Source organism: Cetorhinus maximus, chromosome 1 (genome assembly GCF_964194155.1).
Source record: "Cetorhinus maximus chromosome 1, sCetMax3.hap1.1, whole genome shotgun sequence".
In the NCBI taxonomy this organism is placed as follows: Eukaryota; Metazoa; Chordata; class Chondrichthyes; order Lamniformes; family Cetorhinidae; genus Cetorhinus; species Cetorhinus maximus.
Window position 1 is genome coordinate 64752836 of NC_135879.1, and position 26474 is coordinate 64779309.

At 42.6% G+C, this 26474-nt stretch overlaps 1 protein-coding gene across 11 annotated transcripts in view; it reads left to right on the plus strand.

The window, feature by feature from the left end:
• arfip1 (ADP-ribosylation factor interacting protein 1 (arfaptin 1)) overlaps positions 1–26474 on the plus strand; it is a 228441-nt gene that overhangs the window by 161579 nt on the left and 40388 nt on the right. For all 11 annotated transcript variants that reach the window (XM_078541507.1, XM_078541432.1, XM_078541462.1 and 8 more), the window contains one exon: positions 12447–12555. In XM_078541507.1, the coding sequence (XP_078397633.1) occupies positions 12447–12555 (109 nt within the window). The remainder of the gene's footprint in view (positions 1–12446; positions 12556–26474) is intronic.

Here is a 26474-nt window from a genome sequence, read left to right on the forward strand (position 1 = left end):
AGCTGAAATTCCTCCCTTCCTAGTACATCCTGTAATGAAACCATTCCAGTTTAACATGATTGTTGTTTACTGATTTAAATCTGGAGAAAAGGCACCAGCAGATTATTGTCCTGTATTGCGTTTCCTTACTATTAATACACCAACAAGTTCACCTGTAGCTACTTCTTATTACCAGTGAAAAGTCTGTGACAACCTAACAATCAGTCCAACTATATAAGAATGAAAAATATGATGACTTCAGCAAATCACTTCAATTGCTGGAGCCATTCTTATGAGAACTTCCATTTAAGGACAATACCTACTTAACAAAATGTAATTTTAGAAATTCAGTCCATAACTTTAGATTTCCAGATATTTGGTGGCAGTTGAATTGGGAATGTTAATTCTAAGTTTCTCTTTTTTTGCTGTTCTGCTTTACAATCTGTTGCCAGTTGCATTTAATTTTGGCTATAAAATATCTTTTGTAGCTACCATTCTGATACTACACTTGTGCACCTGCCATGGCATGTTCAGAGTCAAAGGGTATGGCGATACTTATGGAAGGAGGAGCTTGGGGGAAGAGCTCGATATAAATTTCCTGATTTGAAAAGTATTACAAAATTTTTAATACTTATAGTTTAATACTTATATGCAAAACTCATGCACATGATGTGCAGATCTTATGTTAATTAATACGTATATTAAATACCGGTGGACATCCGTTTGTGTTGCTAACAACCTGAGGTTCGGAGCATAATTGTGATGTTATCTGTTAGTTTGGCCTGTCCCTTTTTAAAGCTGCTGCTCTAAATAGGACACTATATAATTGTAACTGTTTGTAAACTAGGGTCATTCACAGGTCAGTTGAATCATACCATTCTGCAGCACGGTGACAACCATAGGGCCCAGTGTGCCTATGTTGGCTCATGTTAAAAAAAAAAGCTGTTCACTTAGTCCCATCCTCCTGTCCTTTTCTTGTGGCCTTTTAAATTTGTCAAACACTGATTTATTTTTTAAAAGCTTTCGCGGATCCTTCTTCCAGTGCTGGCTCTGGTAGGTCATTTCATGTCCTAACAACCTCCTCTGTTTTTCCCCTCATTCTAATGACGGTGATCTAATTACTGGCTCACCAACTAGTTCGTCTCTTACCTTATCAAAATGAATTTGACATCCTTCCAAAAATAAGATTCCCAAATTAGTTATAATGTATGGCTGCAGATTGGCTTTTTTTAAAAAGATTATTTTGCTTCTGTCACGCAGTTTGATTGCTGAATTGTCTTAGACTTAGCTACACACAGGACCATACTGAGATGCATTTTTATGGTACTGCAATTTTATGGAGGACTAAGTAGTGAGACTTAAATTTGAACCCAGACTGATGGAATAGTCATCTTCCTATCATAGCTGAATGGATCTTAATTGAAACATACGGTTCCAAATAAATATGAGGCCACAGTAAGAAACTATGGAAACGTAACATAGAAAGAGGTAAGTTTCAAAACCAAAGTACTTTTAGAAAGCAGTACTTAGTAACACGTTGACATGTTTGAACTTGAGTCATGAAAATAATTCACCTTCCAGAACTGTAAATACAAAAACGCACTTTACAATTTCCTTTTTATTAGTACTTAGGAAAGCAATGCTTTGAGGTAAGGTACTATTAATCTAAAGGTTAGCTCTTTTTAAAATCTTCTGTTCATACAAGGTCACTTTTTAAATGGTGCGTACAATGAGAGGATATTTTATTGTGTCTGACCAAATGACAGATCCACTTTCTCACTTGTTTCTCTCTATTACTATTATAAAGAAACATAAAGATTAAACACAAGTCAGTCATTTAGCCCATTGCATGTATGTCAGAAATAACTCCAACTTTCTACTCTAATCCCATTAACCTGCCCTTTGTACCCTTTTATATTTTTTCTTTTTGAATATTTATACAATCTTCTATGCAGAAAAAGAAATCTAAGTTCTCCCCTTTATTGTTTTCAAAATAAACCTGAGTCTATGCCCATTCTATCAATTCACCAATCGGCAGAAACAATCCGCTGGTCACAGGAATTATCTCGTCAGAAAATATAGTGGTAAAATTCCATGGTCTATGTCATGTTGCAAACTATCTTCTTCAGGTTTCACAATGGGTACAAGACTAGGGGCGGAATCGTCCCGGATTTGCACTCCGTGAGGTAGTGGGTAGAAAAAAGAACTCGCCTGCCGCAGGCGCTGTATCATCCCATTTCCAGTGTGCCTTACCTCATTAATATTGCATTCCTGAGAAACACGCCGGGTTGCTGGCAGGGCAGCCTCTGATTTGCCTGCCCTGTCACCACCTCAGTAAACCAGGTGCCATGTTTAAAGGCCACCCCTGCAGAGAGCTAGCACTCTTCAAGGGATAGGAAGCTTCTGGGAACTGATGGCTGCCAAAGGGAGGAAACAGGCTGCCCCCAAATTTAGGAAAGCCTCCCTCGAGCGCCTGCTGGACACAGTGGAGGCCCGCCGCTAAGTCCTCTACCCCCGCTCTGGGCAAAGACCAACAAGCAAGGTCACCAATCCAGCATGGGGGCGGTGGTCAACACCAACTCCCTGCAAAAGAGGACAGCCACCCAGTGCCGAAAGAGGATCAATGATCTTCTCCGTTCTGCCAGAGTAAATCACTCATCTCATCCCTCTCAACTCCCACACTCTCAAGCCCATCACACATCCACAGGGATCTTGCTCACTGCCATTTCAAGGGACATCACCATTCCCACTCTCACACGCACCTTCGTCTGCTCTGCAGATCATATCCTCATCCCGTCCATGGCACCACTCACCACCCAGACATACCAGGCATTCTTTATCATTTGGCCTGGCTGGCGTCCTGCTTACACTCTCTCCATCTGTTTTCAAGGACAAGCTGGCACGCAACAAAAGAGAGAGGTCGCAGACTGGTGGAGGAATGCCTGACTTCAAGGTCCTCACAAATTTTGAAAATAGAGTCATCCAGTTGGCCGGCGACAATCTGGACCATTCCTGTGCTGATGGTGAGGTCGGCAGTGCGCAACCACGTGAGGATCCAGCAGTGCAACATCCATCAGACAACCATGCTTTGAGCCACTTCCCCTGTTCCGTCGTCCCCTGCCATGCACTAATTATCTCTCCCTGCTTTCGCAGGCACATCTGGGAAGCAACCAAAGGGGACCACGACCCAGGCCCTTGACTCAAGCCCCAAAGACACCTCGGAAGAAGAATTTGGCGACAGCCTTATTGAAGACCAATTACAGTGCTCATCATCACCCTCCACCAGCGCAGAGACACACATCTCAGTGGGACCTAACGCTAGAGTAGCCTCTAGGTCAGAATCTGGTGAGCACATCACACTGTCCAATCCACAGCTGGTGGCTGCAGGGACTTCCCTGTACTCGGAGGACTACTGGAGGCCACAAATCTACTAAACCCGAGTCAGATGAAGAGCCATTGGATTCGGTCATACCTCATTTGCTGAAGCTGCAAAGGCAACCTCGGGAACATCAGGAAGAGATGTCCGCTGCATTCCTCAGATTGCAAGGCACAATGGAGGAGTCCATCTGCCTGTAGTCTGAGGTGATAGCGCTGGCATGCCAACACACCTAGGTCAACACTGGTGAGGTGGCAGCTGCCTTGGAGACCTTGGTCTAGGATATCAATCCTGCACTGTTGCGTGGGCTGAACTCCATCGCTGACACCAAAGTTGGCCTCCAATAGTGTCAATGCAAGAGGGGTGTGGAGCAGCTCGATCTCACTCCAGCTTCTCCTTCTCCATAAGGAGTCAGCCAGGGGCCCTCAGGCATCCATGGGGAGGAGGATCAGCAGATGCACACCCCAGGGCTTCCCACCAAGTGACTCTGGGAGTGTCCAGCCTATCCAAATCCCCTTTTCCTATGACCCCAGCAACTTCAGCCACTGCCACACAGCAGGACCCCGAAAGCAGGTCTCGCCTCTCCAGAGGGCACCCGTCAAGGTCACCACAGAAAGGGCCTAGCAGTCAGCAAGCTGCCTCCACCGCCACTGTGGATGTCCTGGGAGAACCAAGACATAGCGGCAGGGTTAGGAAGGTTAAGAAAATGTAGTTTCACTGCCTGGGCATGGGCATTAATCACCTGTACATAATGTACGATTGTAAATAAACTCCCAACAATGCCACCTGTCTATGGCTCCTTGTTCTGATGAGCAGTGTTTGTGTCAGTTTGAAGTGAAAATTTGGTTCCTGCACAAGATAAAGGCAAGTGTCTCAGTCCAGGGCCTCACCCCTGTGCTTTGTGCAACCTTCCCAGCACACTGTTGGTGCGCCTTCACTGTCACTGGACACATCAGTCATGCCTCACCTCGATGGGGCATCTTATTGCTGCCAGAATGTCCTGGGACAGCGGCACAGAGTTCTGTCATTCTCTCTGTGTGCTCCCAGCACTTTTGAGGTGCAGCTGGCCCCCCATCTCATTAGTATCTGTGTCTGGTGACAGTGGGGTCATGAAGTGTTCCACTCACGAAGCCATAGGATCAGGAGAAGTTAGTTTCCCCACTTCATCTCCATGATATGACCCTGTTCACAGAGCGCAAGTGAAGTGCCATCAGCCCGACAGGTGTCAGACATTCACATAAGCTATCTGAAGATCTATGGAGTGTCCTCACTGCATATTGTCACCATCCTCCACGAATCTAGCGACTATGAGGGCCTCCTAAGCCCGCCTGCCTTGTCTGAACCATGCGATGGCCTCATCGCCGTCACCCTTGTCTTCGAGGACCTCCTCACTTTTATCTCCGTCAACATTGTCCTCATTGGGGGAGATGTGCAGCTCCTCCAGCTCCTCTTCAGCCAGCTCCTTCCCTCATTGCAGCACCAGGTTGTAAAGGGCGTGGCAGGCGGCAATGATGTGTGACACTCTTTGTGGACTATCTTGCAGGGCTCCACCAGACCGGTCCAGGCACCAGAACCTCATTTTCAATATCCCGATGGTTTGCTCCACCAAAGTGTGAGTTGCAGCATGAACCTCGTTATTACCTTCACTCTGCTGCAGTCTGAGGCCGCCGCACGGGCATCATCAGCCACATTCTCTGTGGGTAGATCTTGTCCCTGAGGAGCCAATCCTGCAGGTTCTGTGAACCCTGGAAGACGTCAGGGATCTGAGACCTACTGAGAATATAGGAGTTGTGTATACTCACAGGGTATAGCACGCAGACCTGCAGGATGCATTTTCTGTGATCACAGACCAGTTGAACCTTCAGCGAGTATATACCTTGTGGTTGACGTAGTTGACTGCTTGTTGCCACAGAGATCTGAGCGCCATGTGAGTGCAATCAGTGACACCGTGCACCTGTGGGAAGCTAGAGATCTGTGCAAATCCCAGTGCTCTTGCTTCCCTGCATGCCTGATCATGGGTGAAATGCACAAAGTTGTGTGCCTTCGCAACTATGGTGTCTGTGACCTCCTGGGTGCATTTGTGTGCGGAGGTTTGCAAGATCCCGCCAAGGTCACCTGTGGAGCCCTAGAAGGAGCCACTGGTGTAACAATTGAGCACCGTGGTCACTTTCACAGTCACCAGCCATGGATGCGCTCCAAGTCCCTGTGGCGCCAAATACTGCAGCACGTGGCATATGTGACATCAGGGTGGAGGACTGGGAAATATTAGAGATAGCTAACAGAGAGAGAGGGGGGAGATACTAGTGGATTTAGCGGCCTTAAAAGTGGATAAATCCACAGGCCCAGATGAGATGTGTCCCAGGCTGTTGAGGGAGGCAAGGGAAGATATATCAGGGGCCCTGGCAGTAATTTTCAAATCCTCTCTGGCCATAGGTGAGGTGCCAGAGGACTGGAGGACTGCTAACGTCATCCCATTATTAAAAAAGAGAGGAAGGGCTAGACCTGGAAATTGCAGGCCAGTCAGTCTAATCTCAGTGGTGGGGAAGTTACTAGAAAGAATCCTGAGGGACAGAATATATCTGCACTTGGAGAGGCATGGATTAATCAGGGATAGTCAGCATGGATTTGTCAAGGGAATGTTGTGTTTGACAAAATTAATTGAATTTTTTGAGGAGGTAACCAGGAGTGTTGATGAGGGTAATGCATATGGTGTGGTCCACATGGACTTTAGCAAGGCTTTTGACAAGGTCCCTCATGGCAGACTGGTCAAGAAAGTAAGAGCCCATGGGATCCAAGGCAAAATGGCACATTGGATCCAAAATTGGCTGAGAGGCAGGGTGATGGTAGAGGGGTGTTTCTGTGACTGGAAGTCTGTTTCCAGTGGGGTACCACAGGGCTCGGTGTTGGAGCCCTTGCTGTTTGTGGTGCACATAAATGATTTGGGCTTAAATGTAGTGGTTATGATCAAGAAGTTTGCTGATGATACAAAAATTGGTAGGGTGGTAAATAGTGAGGAGGATAGCTGTAAACTGGAGGAGAATATCAATGGACAGGCCAGGTGGGCAGAGCAGTGGCAAATGGAATTCAACCCAGAAAAGTTTCAGGTAATGCACTTGGGGAGGGCTAACAAGGCAAGGGATTACACTATGAAGGGTAGGACCCTGGAAAGTACTGAAGATCAGAGGGACCTTGGTGTGCATATCCACAGATCCCTGAAGGTAGCAGGGCAGGTAGATAAGGTGGTTAAGAAGGCATATGGGATACTTGCCTTTATTAGCCAAGGCATAGAATACAAGAGCAGGGAGGTTATACTGGAACTGTATATAACGCTGGTTAAGCCACAACTGGAGTACTGCGTGTAGTTCTGGTCACCACATTATAAGAAGGATGTGATTGCACTGGAAAGGGTGCAGAGGAGATTTACCAGGATGCAGCCTGGGCTGGAGGGTCTGAGCTATGAGGAAAGATTGGATAGCCTCGGGTTGTTTTCCTTGGTGCAGCGAAGGTTGAGAGGGGAACTGATAGAGGTGTATGAGACTGAGGAGCATAGATAGGGTGGATAGAAAGGCATTTTTTCCATTAGTAGAGTGGTCAATAACCAGGGGGCATAGATTTAAGGTAAGAGGTAGAAGGCTAAGAGGGGAGTTGAGAAATTTTTTCACCCAGAGGATGGTGGGAGTCTGGAACTCTCTGCCTGAAAGGGTGGTTGAGTCAGAAACTCTTATAACATTTAGAAGTATTTAAATCTTCACTTGCGTTGCCATAGCCTCCAGGGCTATGGGCCTAGTGCTGGAAAATGGGATTAGTGTTGGTCAGATCTTTGTTGACCGGCACGGACACGATGGGCCAAATGGCCTCCTTCTATGCTGTAAACGTCTGAGTGCTCCCTGTAAGCCATTAGGCATACAGTTAAGTCACCAGGCTCCATGCTCCTGATGTTGTACTCCTGCAGGATGAAAGAGAGACACGCGTGCCTTAGACATGGGTGTACTAAGAACCTGTCCTGGTTAAGTCTGAAGGCCCCTTAACGCATGCCGGAGAGTGCTATCCACCACTTGAATGGTCAGAGTTTGGTGCGCTACATGGATGCCTGAGACCCGACCCACCTCCGCCCCACTCCACCTGACCAATTGACAGCAGCTTTGCTCACTGGACTGCATGCTGTGCTCTCAGCTCAGGCTCAGGCATTCTCCTAACCTACACTGCAAGGCTGCGCTGTTAGCTTGAACTATGGGAGAGGTGATCCAAACCTGATTGATGACATTGCAAGGGACTGTGACCACTTCCATCAGTGACTGCTCCATGATCAGCTTTCACAAGGAGATTGTACAACCTGCGCAGTCATCCAATTGTTCTGCAGCCCACTAAAATGCTCATTAATTTGCAGTCTATGCCCGAGGGATGAAAAGTTCAGGAGCATTTGGTGGCAATTTCATGCCTCTGCATTGCCTTAAAGGGTAGATAAACTAGAGGGCCGACTCCAGGCATGCCAATGTAGCAGCACCTGAACTGTCTCAGCTGTGGAAGAATGTTCACTTTAATACAAGGTTTCCCTAATGTATGCATTTGCTGCTTCCCCGCTCCCTCAACCCACTTGTATGTGCTTGTGCACTACCATCAGACAGTGCTGCCTTGCCCCACCCCCTCACCCCAACCGCAGTGCAGCCCTTTCCAGCTGAGACAAAGTGACTTACCTATGCCCTCACCTGAATGCACGGTGCCTCCTTGAAGTTGAACGGGCGACCCTTGCGAGCACTGTGCAACACTAGTGTGTGCTCACCTCCGAGTTCCCCTCGAAGTTCAGCTCGCCAGGTGCACGCCTTTTAAATACTGCTGTTGTGAAACATGTCAGCGTGCAATCACGCCAATGTGCCAGGATGATCCAGTGTGGGGGGATGAATCTGGCGGGCAGGCAAGATGATTAGATGCAAATATATTGAAATTAGGTTCCCAGCGTTGGATGGCGGGAAAGGCGGCCCACCATTGAAGAGTGAAGTGAACTGGTTTCACGATGGCCTAAAACCTATTTTTGGCCTTCTCACCATATCCCTGCCATGAAGCCCGATACCAACAGGGGCGGAAAATCCTGGCCTAGGAGTGGAGACAACAGATTAAAGTAATTCAAAGTTGCAAGTATACATGGTAAATAACAAAATGAATAAAATATTTTCTTCCCATTTCTTGTGCTACTTCCTGACAACATTTTTCCTTCCACTTTCTCCATTTTTGTAAGGGTACTGAATCATGGCAGGCACAGAGTGCCATAGGATTGGGTGTCCCCAGATATCTCACCAAAGTGATTGTTCCTTCAGCTGTAAATCTAGACAGTGGGATATTCAACCATGGGACAATATCTCAGCCAAGCCAATCTGACATTTTCTACATGCTCGTTATCCATCAGGTTGCCATTAAATTCTAATCAAGAATTCTGGCTGAATATTTTGTTTTAACCCAAGGTCACTGGGACCAGTTATAGCAACCCAGCTGCTATTATATAACTGGGTACAATATGAAAATTAACCTCACACAATGTGGTCTTTGTAACTTATACTACAATTAGTGTGGACATTATGACTATTTTGCATTGAATTCTATGAGAGGTTATTTAAACTTGTATCCTGAAACATAGAATTTCTCTCTTTTAAAAAAAAATTGCCTTGACAAATACTATTGTATTATATGCAAGTTCCCTGCATTTGTCACAATAGAAATAACCACCAATAATAGGATTCTCTACCCCATGAACATGGATCAGTAAGTCACCACTACAACGTTGTCATCCTGTCTGTAGCCCAACTTCCTTGAAGCATGGCTCACTAATGGGAGAGCAGAATGCCCAAATTAACTCCAAGTCTTTCCTGTTATCTATTTCAAAATGCAATTTCAGATCCCAATTAATCTAGGAGGAGAAGAGAGGGAGGCAGGGCACTCAAAAAGTTTAGACACGGAATTCCAGAGCTTTGGGCCTGGCTGGTGCGAAGGGAGTGGAGGGATACAAAAGAATTCAGAGATGAAGGAAATCCGAGAAAGGTTGGAAAGGCTACAGAGATAGGGAAAAACAAGTCACTGGAGGGACTTGAACACAAGGAAGCTCAGTTTAGGATCAAACACCAAGCTTATGAACAATCTGGTACATCTGCTCGCTCTCACAATTCCACCCCCCCCTCCCCACCACATGCAGTTTTCCCCATGTGCTTCCACACCGTTTCTCACTTGGTTGATGTTAGTGATTTGGATTGTTAGGGTGCACTCTTAGTACTTTATTTCCACAGGAACTGGGTCAAAACTACACCTGCCATGATGCTCTACCCATGTACAATTTATCTACATAAAAGCAAAATACTCGGATGCTGGAGCTCTGAAATAAAAACAGAAAATGCTGGAAATGCCCAGCAGGTCTGGCAGCGTCTGCGGAGAGAGTAACAGGGTTAATATTTCAGGTGTGTGACTTTTCATCACGATTTTTCACAGACCTGTAACATCTAACTATATATAGCAGCTTGATATGGCTCCAGGCAGAAGAATAAACTTAAGCAGGGAAACCTCATTCAGACATTCTTAACATTAAGTAACTAATTTAAAAGTTATATTTTTTGCTAGAATCTGGTCATTTTTCATATTTGTTGGATGTGTACACTGAGCTGAGTGACGAGGAAAATTAGGGATTGAAAATTGATTTTAGGCTCAATTTATTGGTTACATCCTTCTGTATCTGAACAAAATCTTCGGATGACTCTGCAGTGCTTTCCCAATACTGTTTGGAAGCTTGCCAAACTATCTAGTCAATAAATTTGTTTCTTTGATTGGATCTTAGATTTAACCAATTAATCAAAGCACTCATAAAGGACAGCTAAAGGACAACCTGTATTTATATATCACCTTTTCATGTAATGCAACACCCTAAGGTGGTTCATAGCGTTATAAAGCAAAATTTGACACCGAGACACATGGGATAAGGGGGAAGATAACCAAAAATTTTTCTAAGTGGTAGGTTCTAAGGAGCATCTTAAGGGAGGAGAGAGAGGTAGAGAGAGATGAGGGAGCCTAGGGAAGGAATGCCAATGGTAGAACAATTAAAATCGAGGATACTCAAGAGGTAGAATTAGAGGAGTGAAGACATGACGATTGTGGGATTGGGGAAGATTATAGCAATAGGGAACGGTGAGGCCATGGAGAGATCTGAAAACAAGATGACCATTTTAAAATCAGGGTTTTGGTTAACTGGGAGCCAGTGTAGATCAGCAAGCACAGGAGTGATAAATGAAGAGGACTTGCTGCAAATAAGGACACAGGCAGCAGAATTTTGGGTTACCTTAAATTTACAGAGAACAGAAAATGGGAGACCAGTCAGGAGTGTTGCAATAATTAAGTTTAGAGGTAACCAAGGCATGAGTGAGGATTTCAGCAGCAGCAAATGAGTTGAGGTGGGGTAGAGTTGAGCGATGTTTCAAAGTGGAAGTAGCGGTCTTAGTGATGGCACAGATATGTGATTGGAAGCGCCTGTTGAGGTCACATGACACCAAGGTTGCAAACTTTAAAGCTATCTCAACAGAGTGTTTATTTGAGGAAATCGAGAATAACTGCTGCTGCTTGTAGCGGCTCCTGCTAGGAGATCTGCTATCCTGGTATGTCATGCTCGTCTATCTTACGCCATCCTTACACATCCGCTGTCGCTCATCTGCAACCACTCTGTGACATCCATCATCCAACTACGCCTTTGTCGACCCCTCTTTCTGCTGCCCTCTAGGAGAGATCACTGTAGATTTTCAGCTCTGATTAAATGGCTGAAATCTTGACATTTTCTTCTCTGGTTGTCACTTTTTAGAGTTCCTCTTGCTCTTGCAATTTCAAGTACCTCTCCTTTTGTCTTAAGGTATATAGTGTGGCTGACTCTTAACTGCCCTCTGAAATGGACCAGCGAGCTACTCAGTTTCAAGGGCTATTAGGGATCAGTAACAAATGCTTGCCTTGCCAGCAATGTCTGCAGTCCATGAACAAATAAATAAAAAATAGGAATTTTTAGCATATGTCTTAAGAGGCCTTTGAATGTGACACTATTTTCTTCCACAGATCTTTACTCATTGTCCAGGTTCCTGAGGCATACAGGAAAGTGGATAGAATGCAGCACCTTATGAGTTTTTTTTTCCTTGTTACAAGCTTGAGTTTTCTTGTTGTTAACAAATCCTTCATCTTCACAAAATTATTTCTGGCTCTCTCTCCTTCTGACTTCTGCATTACAGTTGCTTTTAAAACTTTGAGGAAAGTGACAGTATAGAAATGGATGAAGATACCAATCCTTTAAGTGTAAATGAATCAACAAACTTGAATATGTCATGTCCTCAGAATATCCCAATGGTTTACTTTTGAAAAATTGCTGTCATGTAGGCAAAAGCACAGCAGTGAGACAAATGAGTGAGAAATCTGTTTCAGGTTGATAGACAGTTGTTGACTAGGATACCCCTAGAACTTCCCTCCCCATTCAAACAATGTAATACAATATAGACAGGAACTTTTACATCCACTTGAATAGTCCCCAATTTAGCATCTCATCTGAAAGACAGCATCTCTGACAGTGCAGAACCCAATCTGTACTACGCTGAAGTGTCACCTTAGGTTATGTGCTCAAGTCACTGGAGTGGGACCTGACTAAGAGGCCAGATTGCTACCAGTGAGCCTTGTCTAATGCTTAAATTAGACAAGGACTTTAAAGCATTGCCCTAGTAGTATATCATTCATATTAACTATCTTCTCATTGCTCTTAATACTAGCAGGAACACAAGGGGAAAAAATTCCATTGAGATATCTGTTTCCTACATGGTGATAAAATGAGCCAATACAAATGAACACATGAGCTTTTTTTCTGAATTATTTGGAGTTATCTTTTTAGAGAACCCTGGTGATCTCTGTGATGTCATAACTGTCCTCATGACATTGCAGTAGAACACACACACAGGTGCTTCATGTATCAGTGTGAATCAGCACTGTTATAAGGGATATCACTTCTTAAAAACTCATAACATTACAAATGCCTAAATGTGCTCTCATTTGGGAACTGCGTTTGAATTATCCTTTGCTTTCTAATATATCTCAGGACGTGAAGCACATGATGACTGGTGGGCCTACCCTGAAAGAAACCAGAATCGTTTCCAGCAGCTATGGTAACCCCTCTGAGGGAATAATTGAAGCTGAACCATACAGAGGTAATAGACCTGGTTTTATATATTTTATTTCTTTTTACAATGAATGCAATTTATTTTTCTGTTTTATATATTCAAAATAAATGCTTATTTGTTTGACATATAGATTTGAATATTCACATATTTATGTTTTGTAGTGAATCATTCTACCATCATTGGGGAGCTCCTGCAATGCAACTGAGTAGTGATGTGTTTCATGTGTAACTTGCTTATAAGGTGGAATGTAGGTTATTGTAACCTTTATAATTCTGACAGCTTAAAAATAAATGCTTAGTACTTGCAATAATTGATGTTAAAATGCTTGAAGTTCCTTCTCTCCATGAAAGAGTCTTTGAAAGAGTCATGGATACTTGCCTTTTACTCTTCTTCCAATGTGTTCTGGGGCTTTCAAATTGCACAAAACAAAAGGCAGCTCTGATTTAGAAATGAAAGATGCAATAATTAGATTTCTCACCAATAATGGTCATGCCTGGTAGTTCTATGAGCTAGAATCATGAAATCATACAGCTCAAGAAGCTTTTAAGCCTTTCGAGCTGTCCAATTAGTTCCTTTATCCTGCTTTTTACCCTAGCCCTACATCTTTTTCTCCTTCAAGTATTTATCCAAATCCATTTTGAAAGTTATTATTTAATCTGTTTCTACCACCCTTTCAGGCTGAACATTCTAGATTGGATTGTATCAACTTGCTATGTGAGAGAGATCCTCAATTTGCCTCTCGTTGATCCAATTACCTTAAATTTGTGTCCGCTGCATACTAACCTTTCTGCCACTAAAAACAGTTTTTCCTTAATTACTCTATCAAAACCCTTCATGATTTTGATCACCTCTATCAGATCTCCCCTTACCCTTCTCTGCTGTAAGGAAAGCACCTCCAGCTTCTCTACTTCCTCCACACAGCTAAGTTTCAAATCCTTGCTTCCATTCTAGTAAATCTCTGCTGCACCTTCTTTAAGGGAGTGGGGCCCAGAATTGGATACAATGGCCCAGATCTTCCGGTCTCCAGATCATCAGAGACCGGATGTACAACCAAAAATACACCTCGGACCCCACTGAAATTCCGACATACTGACTTCTTGAGAATTTCTTGGGAAGTTTGAACTTCCAATGGGCAATTTCCCTTCTCCCCAAGACCCTCCGAAAAAGTCTCTGACTCAAGAGTTAGAGCCAGAGACTTCGGACAGTTCCGATTTACTTACCTGGATAGGTACCCAGGAAATGTTAGGCAGAAAAATCCTAGCCTAACTCCTGGGTGACTATACAACAGACCCCCCCCCCACCCCCACACGACTACCCACCATGACTCCCTGACCACAGCCCCACATCAACTAACCTCTCCCAACTTGACCCAACTATCCCCCAAGCCAACCTGATAAGCCCCAACCACCCAACTAATCCCCAACCTGACTATCTCCCACAACCCGACTCCCCATTCACCCAGCTACCCTGTCACCACCCTACATATACAGACCTGCCACCCTACCGCATCACCCAGCTACCCTGTCACCACCCTACATATACAGACCTGCCACACTACCCACTTACGCACCTACACATTCATCCACTCACCCATTCACTTATACGCCCATTCACTAGCACACTGAGAAGCTTGGGGAGCTTTAAACACTTATGGCAACTAGTGCTGTAAAAAGGGGCATGGCTTCTGCGCTGATTCTCTTCGCTGCTCTCTCCATGGATTCCTGCGCCGAGGGAATTCATCTGCATTGTGGATCAGAAGTTTGGCCAGAAAAATCATATTCAAGTAAGTGGGTAGTTTTCTGTCTGATCAACGTCGGACACAGCAGTACCGACATTGATTGGAAGATTTGGGCCAATATTCCAGCTAGTACCGAACCAGTGGATTTTTAGCATAACTTCCTTGCTTTTGTGCTCAATGTGTCAGTAAACAAGGATCCTTTAATATTCTACTGAACTTGTCCAACCATCTTCAAACATTTTTGTATGTACACCCTCTCAGTGCTCCTGCACCCCCTTTTAAATTATACAGTTTAGTTTACCTTATCTCTTCTCGTGTGTCTTATCAAAATGCATCACTTCACGCTTCTCTACGTCAAAATGCAACTGGCATGCATTGTCCAATTTCACTGGTCTATATCCTTCTGAAGCCTACTATCCTCCTCACTGTTTGCTACATTTCCAAATTTCATGTTATCTGCAAACTTTGAAGCTATACCATGTATATCCAAGTCCATGTCATCAATACATATCAAAAAACCAGCATAAAAGATACATAGCTTAAAGTGGCTCAGAATGAGTCTTTCACATGGCTGCAAGTGTATCTGCCCTTTGCCTTCCTGGTGACATTTCTCTTCCCTTTAGAATGTACGGCTTCTAGTAGAATATTTGTTCTCTGAGAGGCTGCCTGTTGACGAAGTCCAGCAGGCTAGCTGGTTGCTGATTTTGGTGCTATTTTAATCTGTAGTTTAATTAAAAAAAGTTGAAATTCATACTCGTTCCCAAATCTAAATTGACCAAAAGTGGAATTGTGTGGAAATTTGTTTTGATTAAGTAATTTGCATTATCTCATTATTGGGCTGCGTTTTGTTTGGGTTGTGAATGGTCCAAGATGCTTCAGTAGATAACCACACAAGTTACCAATTTAAAATCAATTTTATGAACTGAAGATATCAAAATCTAAATTATAAATTGACGTTATATCGAAATGAGATTTAGCTCACTGTTGAGCCAGGGAAAGAAAAATCTAAATTCCACCTCTTGGGATTCATTAATTAAAATCAATTCCTTTGAGCAATTAACTGCTTTTATTTCTCTTCCCCCCTTTCCATATTCTGACACTACTTTCACTGTCTTCCTTCTGGCAGAGAGTAGTCAGCTGATTGTTCCAGGGTTTCTGCTAAAGTTGCTTTTGATTTAGACACTTGCAGAAACATGATGCAATATGTTTCCCTTCCCCCCCCCCCCAGTCACTTCCATCTTTTCATGACGGTACAAATTATATTGGATTTACAGGGATAAGACCACATCTTATTCGACTTTGTTCTTCACTTGATATTTTAGATGGCTATGGTGTAGAATAAACTGTAATTCATTGTGAAATGATAAATGATAACTTTGAAATTAAAAAATCAAAAGAAGCTCTTTTAAATGGCTGCTACTCTTCCATAGCACACTGTAGTCTTCACCAACTGATATGCTGCTTGGTTCTTGGGTCAGTTCTGTAATTGAGTTTGTTGTGTTGGATGTTTTGATATGACCGACATCATTTAAATTGTGAAATTGTTCATCTTTCTGTCAATATGCATGAACAAATATTAATATTGCTGTGGTACATATTGTGCATCTAGCAACATGGTTCGCTTGGCATCAAGACCTTGATTCATAGGATATCGTAGCTAAATGGAAATTAGACTAGACAAACAGAAAAAAGATGTAATCAAAGCACAGGATGTCAGTTCCTTTCAGGATGAAAATCATAGTGTACAATATCAAATAGTCACCATGTTTATTTAGGCTTCCTCATTGAATTGATAAGCTTTTGTGTTTTCACTGAGACTGAAAAATTTAAATCTGAAAAGCTTGAGTTATAATTAGCTGTTGTGGAACCTTTTATTTTCCATTCTTTCATAACCAGCTGCACATCTTAAGCAGATGCCAATAATTTCTTTAAGTCTGGCTTTCCTAATGAAAGGTTCTACAACAGAAAGATGGGTTTACTGAACACGGTGAATACCTTTTATACCACAACAAAGATTTCCCTCTTATAAGTACTTACTGCTTCATTTTTTTTCAATTAATGTTTATAATGTAGATTTTATGTATTCCAATGGCAAATAAGGGCTTATAGAAAACTGTACTATTTAATTTCTTTATATAAAATAGCTTTATGTACATCTGACAGCTTTACTGACCATAGAGCTAGCCAGCATAACTTTTATGAATGGAAATGGTATTTAAACCATTTGTAACCAAATTAAAAATTACATCAATGTCCTTTATGCTTATATGATGGGTAATAAATGGGTTTACACCCTGAGTCCAGTTATCCACTCTATTATTATCTATGTTCACAATTACCCTTGATTTGAATTCACTGGAGCCAAAGCTTCAGGATGGATTGTATCTTTCAGCTGTGTGGCTGCATTTAAGTCACACTTTGTTGATACTTCAAGAATAATTTTTTGCATACTTTGAGCCAGGTCAAGTCTCATCTTTTGCTGGACCATATTAAATCTGCACAAAATAAAATGGATTACACAAAATCCTTTGAGTAAGGTGTGGGTTGGGTACTTGGTTTGGGTCATGCTTTTTTTGCTGGGTTTCTTTTAACTGCTGAGTTAAGGTTTAGGTTGGATTTTAATTGGCACTGAGGTGCAGCTTTTTTAACCACTGGGCGTTGTCCTCGGTTATGGCAGACAATTGAGTTTCCATGGTATGTTTTAAAAAGGAAAAAAAAATCTTAATGCAAAGCTGCAAACATGGAAGTGCACAGTGTGATACAAGTGGACTTAGGGCTTCATCAAATGGTAAAATGCAATGTCTGAAGTGATCAACTGATGTAGGGGCAGAATTTTATGGCCCTGCCGTGACAGGGTCAGAAAACATGGCGAGCCGATCAAGTCATTGACTTCAACGGGTCCATATGATTCTGCTGGCGGGAGGGCCCTTATAATTCCACCCTAGGTGTGCAATTCTGGGATGCTGCAGCTTGGAGTTGAGAATTCCCCACGTGAAAAATTGGTTTGGAGTTCTTTGGGCAACACCTGGGGAGAATGGTGTAGAGAAACACTGGTGTACCTCTTGGCAGCATATTGAGAAAGATTGTTGGAGGCCTGGGGTCAGAATGCCCCTACTTCGTTGTACTATTCTCATAGAGCTAATTGCATGTGTTAATAGCTGCTAACGATGGGAATCATTCAAATTTTTAGATACAAGTTCTTAAGTATAATTGGAAACTTGCTCTGCACAACAGTTAGTTACACTTATATGAAATCATCTGATTGAAGGAACCAAAATATCCTCAAGCAAATTGATTTCTTTTTACTGAATTAACTTCCACAGTAAACGTGAAACTGCTGAATTTGTTCATTTTACTTTGAAATCCAACTAACTTACTAGAATGTGGATGTAATACACCCTTTAATGAAAATAGATTTGACTTTAAAACTTCTAAAAAGATCACACCGTGCAAGTTGATCTTTAAACATGCAAAGTTGTTGAAAGGTCAACACAGTGACTGTGGGAATCATAGTTTAAAAGTTCAGTTTGAGTGAACTGATGGAAAGTTTTCTTGCTGCTTTATATAGTCTCTTTGCTAGGGCACTGCTGATTGATACATGGTAAACATCAGGGTAGTCATAGGTAAATTCCATGGCTGCTCGATTAAATGGCTTGATTGATTTACTTGACCTTTGGTTGTGCTAAAAATACACCAGCATCTTAAATGTTAACGTATCTGTTTTTCACTTGTGTGATTTAAATTGTAAAATGAATATACTTGATTTGTGACATTTTCTAGGAATTACATTCAAGTCTGAACAGCACTCCATGTAAAGAAACAAAAATCACTTACCATGACACTATTTGAGGTGTTTTTTGTGGAAAGGAGTATAGTTAGCATTTCAATTCTGATTTTCTCCTTCAAGTACATTTTGTATGTAGAAGAACAGCTGACTACCACCATTCAAAAACAGCCCAGTAACCGATCAGATAATGGATAAGACTGAAAACTATACTTCTGTTTTTTACTTTGTGTATGTTCCTTTAAATAAGAGTAACTGATTTGCTGATTGTACTCTATCTAAATGCTTTTCCAGAAGTTACATTTCACATTCAGAGGATCTTGTCAAATAATTGGCTGCCTTAATGAGATTGCTACCTTGTATTACTCTCGTGGAACATTTTGTAATACCACTGAGGACAGTGTTAACATTTCAAATTGTATAGGTAACTTTGGGGTTTCTCACGCCACTGCCCACATTGATGTACAACATTTGGGCCACCTTTATGTTTATGTAATTGAGATGTCACCTCAAATTGAAGGAACCAATGCATTACTTCATAGCCCTGCAATCACCTTTCATATTCCCTACTATTCTTTAATGTAATTTTAAGTTCTTTGTACATACATAGTTGTTTGATTTTGGGTCATCTTCAAAGACAGTAGCAACTCTGTGGAGGTGTGAATTGTGATCCAAGGTTTGACCTATCATGATATTTGGAGGACTATGACATTTTCAAATAAATTTCAGTTGGCTTTCTGTAACATGTAAAGTTTATTTTTACATATGAATTAACCTGTCAGCAGCTACAGAGGTCTAAAGTATGTCTGAATTGCTTATGTCCAAATCCTGCAGCTCACACTGCAGAGCAGCACTGTGAGCCCCTGTAATCTGACTAGCAAACTCAAACAGGAGGGTTGTAAAGAAAGCAACATGGTGAGAGAGTTTGTAATCTTAAAATTTCCCAGTTATGGGAACAGGAGTAGGCCATTCAGGCCCTTGAGCTTTTTCCATCATGCAGTTTGATCATGGCTGATCTGTATCTTAATCCCATTTACTCTTATAATTTGACAGTAAACTAAACATACCAGTGTTATGTATGTTTTTGTTGACTGTTACATTTTACTTAGTTTATACAATCAACCAAGGAAGGCAAGCATTTGACGATAACCACTCTTAAGTGTACACCTGTACATAGGGAGCAAAAGAGCCTAGGATTGTTAGTATCTTTCATGACTAGTTAAGTACTTTTAAAATTTGATCACTGGTTTTTAGGCAAATGTGGCAACAAATTTGTACACAGCAACCTCACACAAGTAACAAATTAATTACCAGTTAAACTGTTTTTATGGTGTTGATTTAGGGGTAACTGTTGGCCAGGATGTGGGAAGAGCTCCCTGCTCTTGTTCAGTTGTGACATGGAATCTTTTGCATCTACTTGAATAGGTAGATGGGACCTCAGTTTCACATCTAATCTGAAAGATGTGCCTCTGTCAGTGCAGCATTCCCACAGTATTTCATGTGCATGGAACCCTAGGTTATGCACTGAATTCCTAGGATGAGGGCTTGAATTCGCAACTTTCTAACTCCAAACCATGTGTGTTAGTACTGAATCAAGCTGACACTAGAAAATGCTTTCTGTGATGTTGATTCCTCTCAGGTGGTTAGTTTTCCACAAACTCACTAAGTGCATCTTTTCAATTAGACTTTAAGGGCTTGATATGTTAGAGCAGGTTTACCCATTGGCCCTTTCTGTGCGCAGGTGCTTATGCCCCTGAATTGGACCAAATTCCTATCTTCTCCAGGTGCCATAACTGAGTTGCCAACATTGAGCTGACTGAAAGAGGCATTACAGCACATAGCATGACCAGCCTTCTCAGAAGAGAAATTTTCTGTGTTTCTGTTCTTCAGGTCTCAACTCAGTACTCCCTCCCATGTTTCTGTGGACATGCTGTACACCGAGCCTTTCTTGTAGCTGAGCATTATGAAAGCGTTGGGAAGATTAGCTGATCGTTGATCTCATTGCCATTTGTGGGACCTTGCTGTGCACGAATTGGTTGCGGTGTTTATTTACACAACATTGACTGCATTTCAGAAGTAATTCATTGGCTCTGAGGTCCTTGGCTCATCTTAAAGCAGGACGTTGGTATACAGTCAGGAAGGAGTGGGCTTGGGAGTCGTCAACATTGACTCCAGACCCCATGAAACCTCATGGCATCATGGGCAAGGAAACCTCCTGCTGATTACCACTTCCTACCCTGAATCAGTACTCCTCCATAAACTCACCAAGCCTCTAACAACACCACCTTGGGAGCCAGCAACCTCTACCACCTATAAGGACAAGGGCAGCAGGTGCATAGGAACACTACAATCTACAAGTTACACACTATCCTGACTGGAACTATAATGTTGTTCTTTCACTGTAGATGGGTCAAAAACTTGTAATTCCCCTTCTTAACAGAAACGTCGATGTACCTACACTATATGGACTGCAGAGGTTCAAGAAGGCGGCTCATCACCACCACCTTCTCGAGCGAAATTAGAGTGGGCAATGAATTCTGACCTTCCAACGACACTCATCCCATGAAACAGTTCTTTAAAAAGCAGCCAGCAGTGACTACCCAATAAGTTTCTTATCTCTTCTGCCCCCACCACAATTGCTGCAAAACTGCAAAGTGGTTATAATCTTAGCAAATATGCATCTGTTTGTAAATACTTTTACACAAAGTTAGACACCTGACCAGGTTGAATCCAGGCTGGTGTGACTGCAGAGGAAAATTTACTCTAGTATTTTTAATGTTCAGTGCTGGGGAGTCAATCCAGGATCAAGTCTATCACCAAGCTCCTCTCTCTTCAAGATGGTTATTAGTTCTTCCGTTTTCACCCCACTCTTCCCAAAAAGCAAAGTAATTCGGTTCCGAGGGAAATATGGTATGATTTGATGTGTCTAAGAAAGAGCTGATTCCCCATTTTTGGTGTTTCTGGACATGGGCAAATTAAAACTGTTACAACTCCATAGAGACCAATAAAGTTTAAAAAGAAATTCGAACATCCAGTTAATAGCTGAAAGAATGACATGTCAATACACACATTAAAACTTTTACTATAACAAGTGACTAAAAGCTCTATTGACTAAACACTATTTCTTTTTTGTTGGCGACATATACTTTATAGAGAAGAACATTCCCCTTTTATATTAACACGGTGTACTTTCTGGAATTATAGTCCTTCTAACAAACCATCCACAGTTGCTCCAAGCTTCGATTGGGTTCCTCTAACCTCGCCTCGCTGAGTAGTAGCTTCGAGCGACCTGGTGCTTTCCTCAGTTTTTGAAGAGTTTCTTAAATCCACCACCAGCAGTAAAGCCTGTTCCAATGATTCTTCTTTCCTCTGGCCATGCCAGAACACATCTCCAGGAATCCGTAGAAGCTAGATTCAGACAGCATAAAAGCAGGCCATCTACAGTGCTGCCTTGGGCTGCATTAGAGTGCTTAAGTTAGGATTTGGTGAGAGAGGGAGTTCAATGAAGTGGGAAGGAGGTGCTCCTTTCATTTCCTACCTTTCCTCAAAAAGAAGTGGTAAGTGGGAGCTTGTGAGTAGTTCTTCTGCCATAACATTCTCTAAACTAGAGCAAGTAAAAGTAAAGGGAATAATTAAGGATAAGTCATGGCAGGGCAGCTCGGCCACGTGGAATAATGCTCCCGTGATGTGGGAAGTCAGGGACACTTCCAGTGTCCAGGGCGACCACGTGTGCAGGAAATGTCTCCAGCTGCAGCTACTCGAAAACCAAGTTTCAGAGCTGGAGCTGCGGCTGGAGTCACCGTGGAACATCTGCAAGCATGAGATCTTCATGGATAGCACATACAATGAGGTGGTCACACCTCAGGAAATGAATGCACAGGCAGAAAGGGAGTGTATGGCCGCCAGACAAAGTAAAAGCACTAGGCAGGTAGTGCAGGAGTCCCCTGTGTCCATCTCCCTCTCTAACAGATTTTCCATTTTGGATGCTGCTGTAAGAGATGCTTTTGCAGGGGAATGCAGCAAGAGCCAAGTCCATGGCACTACAAGTAACTTAGCTGCACAGTGTGGGGGGGAGATAAAAAGCATGGGAGAGCAATAGTGATAGGGGATTCTATTGTAAGGGGAGCAGATAGATGTTTCTGCAACTGCAGATGTGACACCAGGATGGTATGTTGCCTCTCTGGTGCCAAGGTCAAGGATGTCACTGAGTGGCTGCAGGACATCCTGAAGGGAGAGGGTGAACAGCCAAAGGTTGTGGCCCATATCAGTACCAACAATATAGATAAAAAGAGGAATGAGGTCCTGAAAGCAGAATATAGGAAGCTAGGATATAAATTAAAAAGCAGTACCTCAAAGCTAGTAATCTCAGGATTACTCCCAGTGCCATGTGCTAGCCAGATCAGGAATAGGAGAATAGACCAGATGAATGCGTGGCTGGAGAGATGGTGTAGGAGGGAGGGATTTAGATTCCTGAGGCGTTGGGACCGATTCTGGGAAGATGGCACCTGTACAAGTTGGGCAGATTGCACCCCAGCAGGAGCAGGACCAATATCCTCACAGGGGTATTCGCTAATACTGTGGGGGAGGGTTTAAACTAGACTAGCAGGGGGATGGGAACCTGAGATAAAAGAGAGGGAAACAAAGATAGGACTGAAAGACAGTAGAAAGCAAAAGTGGAAGGCAGAGGAAACAAGGGCTAGCAGCAAATAGGGCCAAAAATAATATATAAAAATGTTAAAAGGACGGGTCTAGGGGCGCTGTGTCTGAATGCATGGAATATTCACAATAAAGTAGACTAACAGCGCAAATAGATGTAAACAGGTATGATATGATTGCGATTACAGAGGCATGACTGCAGGGTGACCAAGGCTGGGGACTGAATATCTAAGGTACTCGGTATTTCACAAGGACAGGCAAAAAGGAAAAGTAGGTGGCGTGGCATTGAGTTAAGGATGAAATCAGTGCAATAGCAAAGGAGGATATTGGCTTCGAAAATCTAGATGTAGAATTAGTCTGGGTGGAGCTAAGAAGCAACAATGGGCAGATTGCATTAGTGGGAGTTGTCTATAGACCTCCAAACAGTCGTGGTAAGGTAAGGGACGGCATTAAGAGAAGGAAATTAGAGATGCATGTAAAGAGGATACTATAATAATCATGGGTCACTTTAATCAACAGGTAGACTGGGCAAACAAAATTAGCAATAATACTGTGGTGGATGAATTCCTGGCATACATACGAGATGGTTTTATAGACCAGTACGTTGAGGAACCGACTCGGGAACAGGCTATCCTAGATTTGGTATTGTGCAAATAGAAGGGGCTGATTAATAATTTTGTTGTGCGGGGTCCTTTAGGGAACAGTGACCATAACATGATAGAATTCTTCATTAGGATGGAAAGTGAAGCAGTCCGATCTGAAACTAGGGTCCTAAATCTAAACAAAGAAAACTACAAAGGTACGATGTGTGAGTTGGCTAAGATAGATTGGGGAACTTCATTCAAAGGCATGACAGCGGATAGGCAATGGTTAATACTCAAGGAACGAATGTATGCATTGCAACAATTATACATTCCTTTTTGGCGCAAAAACACAAAGGGAACAGTGGCCCAACCATGGCTAACAAAAGAAATTAAGGATAGTATTGGATCTGAAGAGGAGTCATATAAAGTTGCTAAAAAGAATAGCAAACCTGAGGATTGAGAGCAGTTTAGAGTTCAGTAAAGGAGGACCAAGAAATTGATTAAGAGGGGAAAAATAAAGTATGAGAGTAAATTTGCAAGGAACGTAAAAGCAGACTGGAAAAGCTCCTTTAAGTATATAAAAAGAAAAAGATTAGTGAAGACAAATGTAGGTCCCTTACAGTCCGAAACGGGAGAATTTATAATAGAAAACAAGGAAATGGCAGAGCAATTAAACAATACTTTAGTTCTGCCTTCGCGGGGGATGACACAAATAACTTCCCAGAAATGCTAGGGAACCAAGGGTCTAGTGAGGAGGAGGAATTGAAGGAAATTAGTATTACGAAAAGAATAGTGCTGGAGAAATTAATGGGACTGAATGCTGCTAACTTCCCAGGGCCTGATAATCTACATCCCAGGGTACTAAAGGAGGTGGCCAGGGAAATAGTGGATGCATTGGTTGTCATCTTCCAAAATTCTGGAACAGTGCCAACATATTGGAAGGTCGCAAATGTAACCCCATTATGAAAAAGGAGAGATGGAGAAACAATGAATTATAAACCGGTTAGCCTAATAGGGAAAATGCTAGGAGTCTATTATAAAGAATGTGATAACAGGACAAGTAGAAAATATCAACAGGATTAGACAAAGTCAACATGGATTTATGAAAGGGAAATCAGGTAAGACAAACCTACTGGAGATTTTTGAGGATGTAACTAGCAGAATAGATAAGGAAGAACCACTGAATGTAGTGTATTTGGATTTTCAGAAAGCTTTTGATAAAGTCCCACATAGGAAATTAGTGTGCAAAATTAAAGCAAATGGAATTGGGGGTGATATATTGGCATGGCTTGAGAATTGGCTAGCAGACAGGAAACAGAGTAGGAATAAATGGGTCTTTTTCAGAGTAGCAGGCAGTGACTAGTGGGGTACTGCAGGGACCTGTGCTTGGGCCCCAGCTATTCACAATATATATCAATGATTTGGATGAGGGAATCAAATGTAATATTTCCAAGTTTGCTGATGATTCAAAACTTGGTGAGTGGTGAGGAGGATGTTAAGAGGCTTTAAAGCAGTTTGGTTGATTGAGTGGGCAAATACATGGCAGATGCAGTATAACGTGGATAAGCGTGAAGCTCTCTACTTTGGTGGGAAAAACAGAATGGTAGAGTATTATTTAATTGGTGATAGATTGGGAAATGATGATGTACAAAGGGACCTGGGTGTCCTTGTACACCAATCACTGAAAGCAAGCATGCAGATTTAGCAAGTAGTTAAGAAGGCAAATGGTATTTCATTTTATTCACTCACGGGATGTGGGCTTCACTGGCTGGGCCAGCATTTCTTGTCCATCCCTAGTTGCCCTAGTTGAGAAGGTGGTGGTGAGCTGCCTTATTGAACCGCTGCAGTCAATGTGATGTAGATATACCCACAGTGCTGTTAGGAAAGGAGTTCTAGGATTTTGACCCAGCGACAGTGAAGGAACGGCAATATATTTCCAAGTCAGGATGGTGAGTGACTTGGAGGGGAACTTCCAGGTGGTGGTGTTCCCATCTATCTGCTGCCCTTGTCCTTATAGATGGTAGTGGTTGTCCTTCTAGATGGTATGCTAGCCTTCATTGTGAGAGTACAGGAGCAAGGATGTCTTGCTGCAACTGTACAGGGCCTTGGTGAGGCCACACCTAGAGTACTGTGTGCATTTTTGGTCTCCTGACCTATGAAACAATATACTTGCCATGGAGGGAATGTAGTGAAAGTTCATCAGACTGATTCCTGGGATAGCAGGATTGTCGTATAAGGAGAGATTAGGTCAACTAGCCCTGTATTCACTGGAGTTTAGAAGAACGAGAGAGGATCTCATTGAAATGTATAAAATTCTGTTCGGGCTGGACAGACTGGATGCAGGGATGATGTTTCCTCTGGCTGGGGAGTTGAAAACAAGGGGTCACAGTCTCGGGGTATGGGGTAGGCCTTTTAGGACTGCAATGAGGTGAAACCCCTTCACTCAGAGGACAGTGAACCTGTGGAATTCTCTACCACAGGTGGCTGTGGAGGCCAAATCACTGAATATATTTAAGAAGGAAATAGATTTCTAGACTCTAAAGGCATCAAGGGGTATGGGGAGAGAGTGGGAGTAAAGTATTGAGATAGAGGATCAGCCATGATCATATTGAATGCCGGAGCAGGCTCGGAGGACCGAATTACCTACTCCTCCTATTTTCTATGCTGCGGGATATGTCTCTTTGACTAGAGACCGTCTCCTTCCCATATTCGGCTGTGGTAGCTTACAAAGTCAAGCAGCCTTTGCTCTCTGTTGACCACACACAATTCCTGCTGTCTATCCGTGATATTCATTGATTTGCAGGGAAGCCTGTAACAGATCTCAAAAATTGCTTCCCCGGGGCTCTCTTCCCAATGGCAACATGTCATGAAACTACCATATTTTTCATAATATTATTGTGGGGTATTGTAAAGTAGGCTTATGTTTGTGTGTGTGTGTGTGCGTGCGTGCGTGGATGATTTAACTGAATTAGAGTTGGATAGACTGCAAGGTTTGAAATTATCAAGAGTTAGGTGTAAAAAGGGCATTTGAAATGCTAATGAGTGAGCTAGGGTAAAGTCAGTAGATAGGGTGTGAATGAAATTTGCATTTTAAGATAAGTGGAAAGGTGTTTGGTTTCAAAGAAACATAGTTTTACAACAGACTGGATAAATAGGGCAAGGTTATTGTGTTTATTTTTCCCAA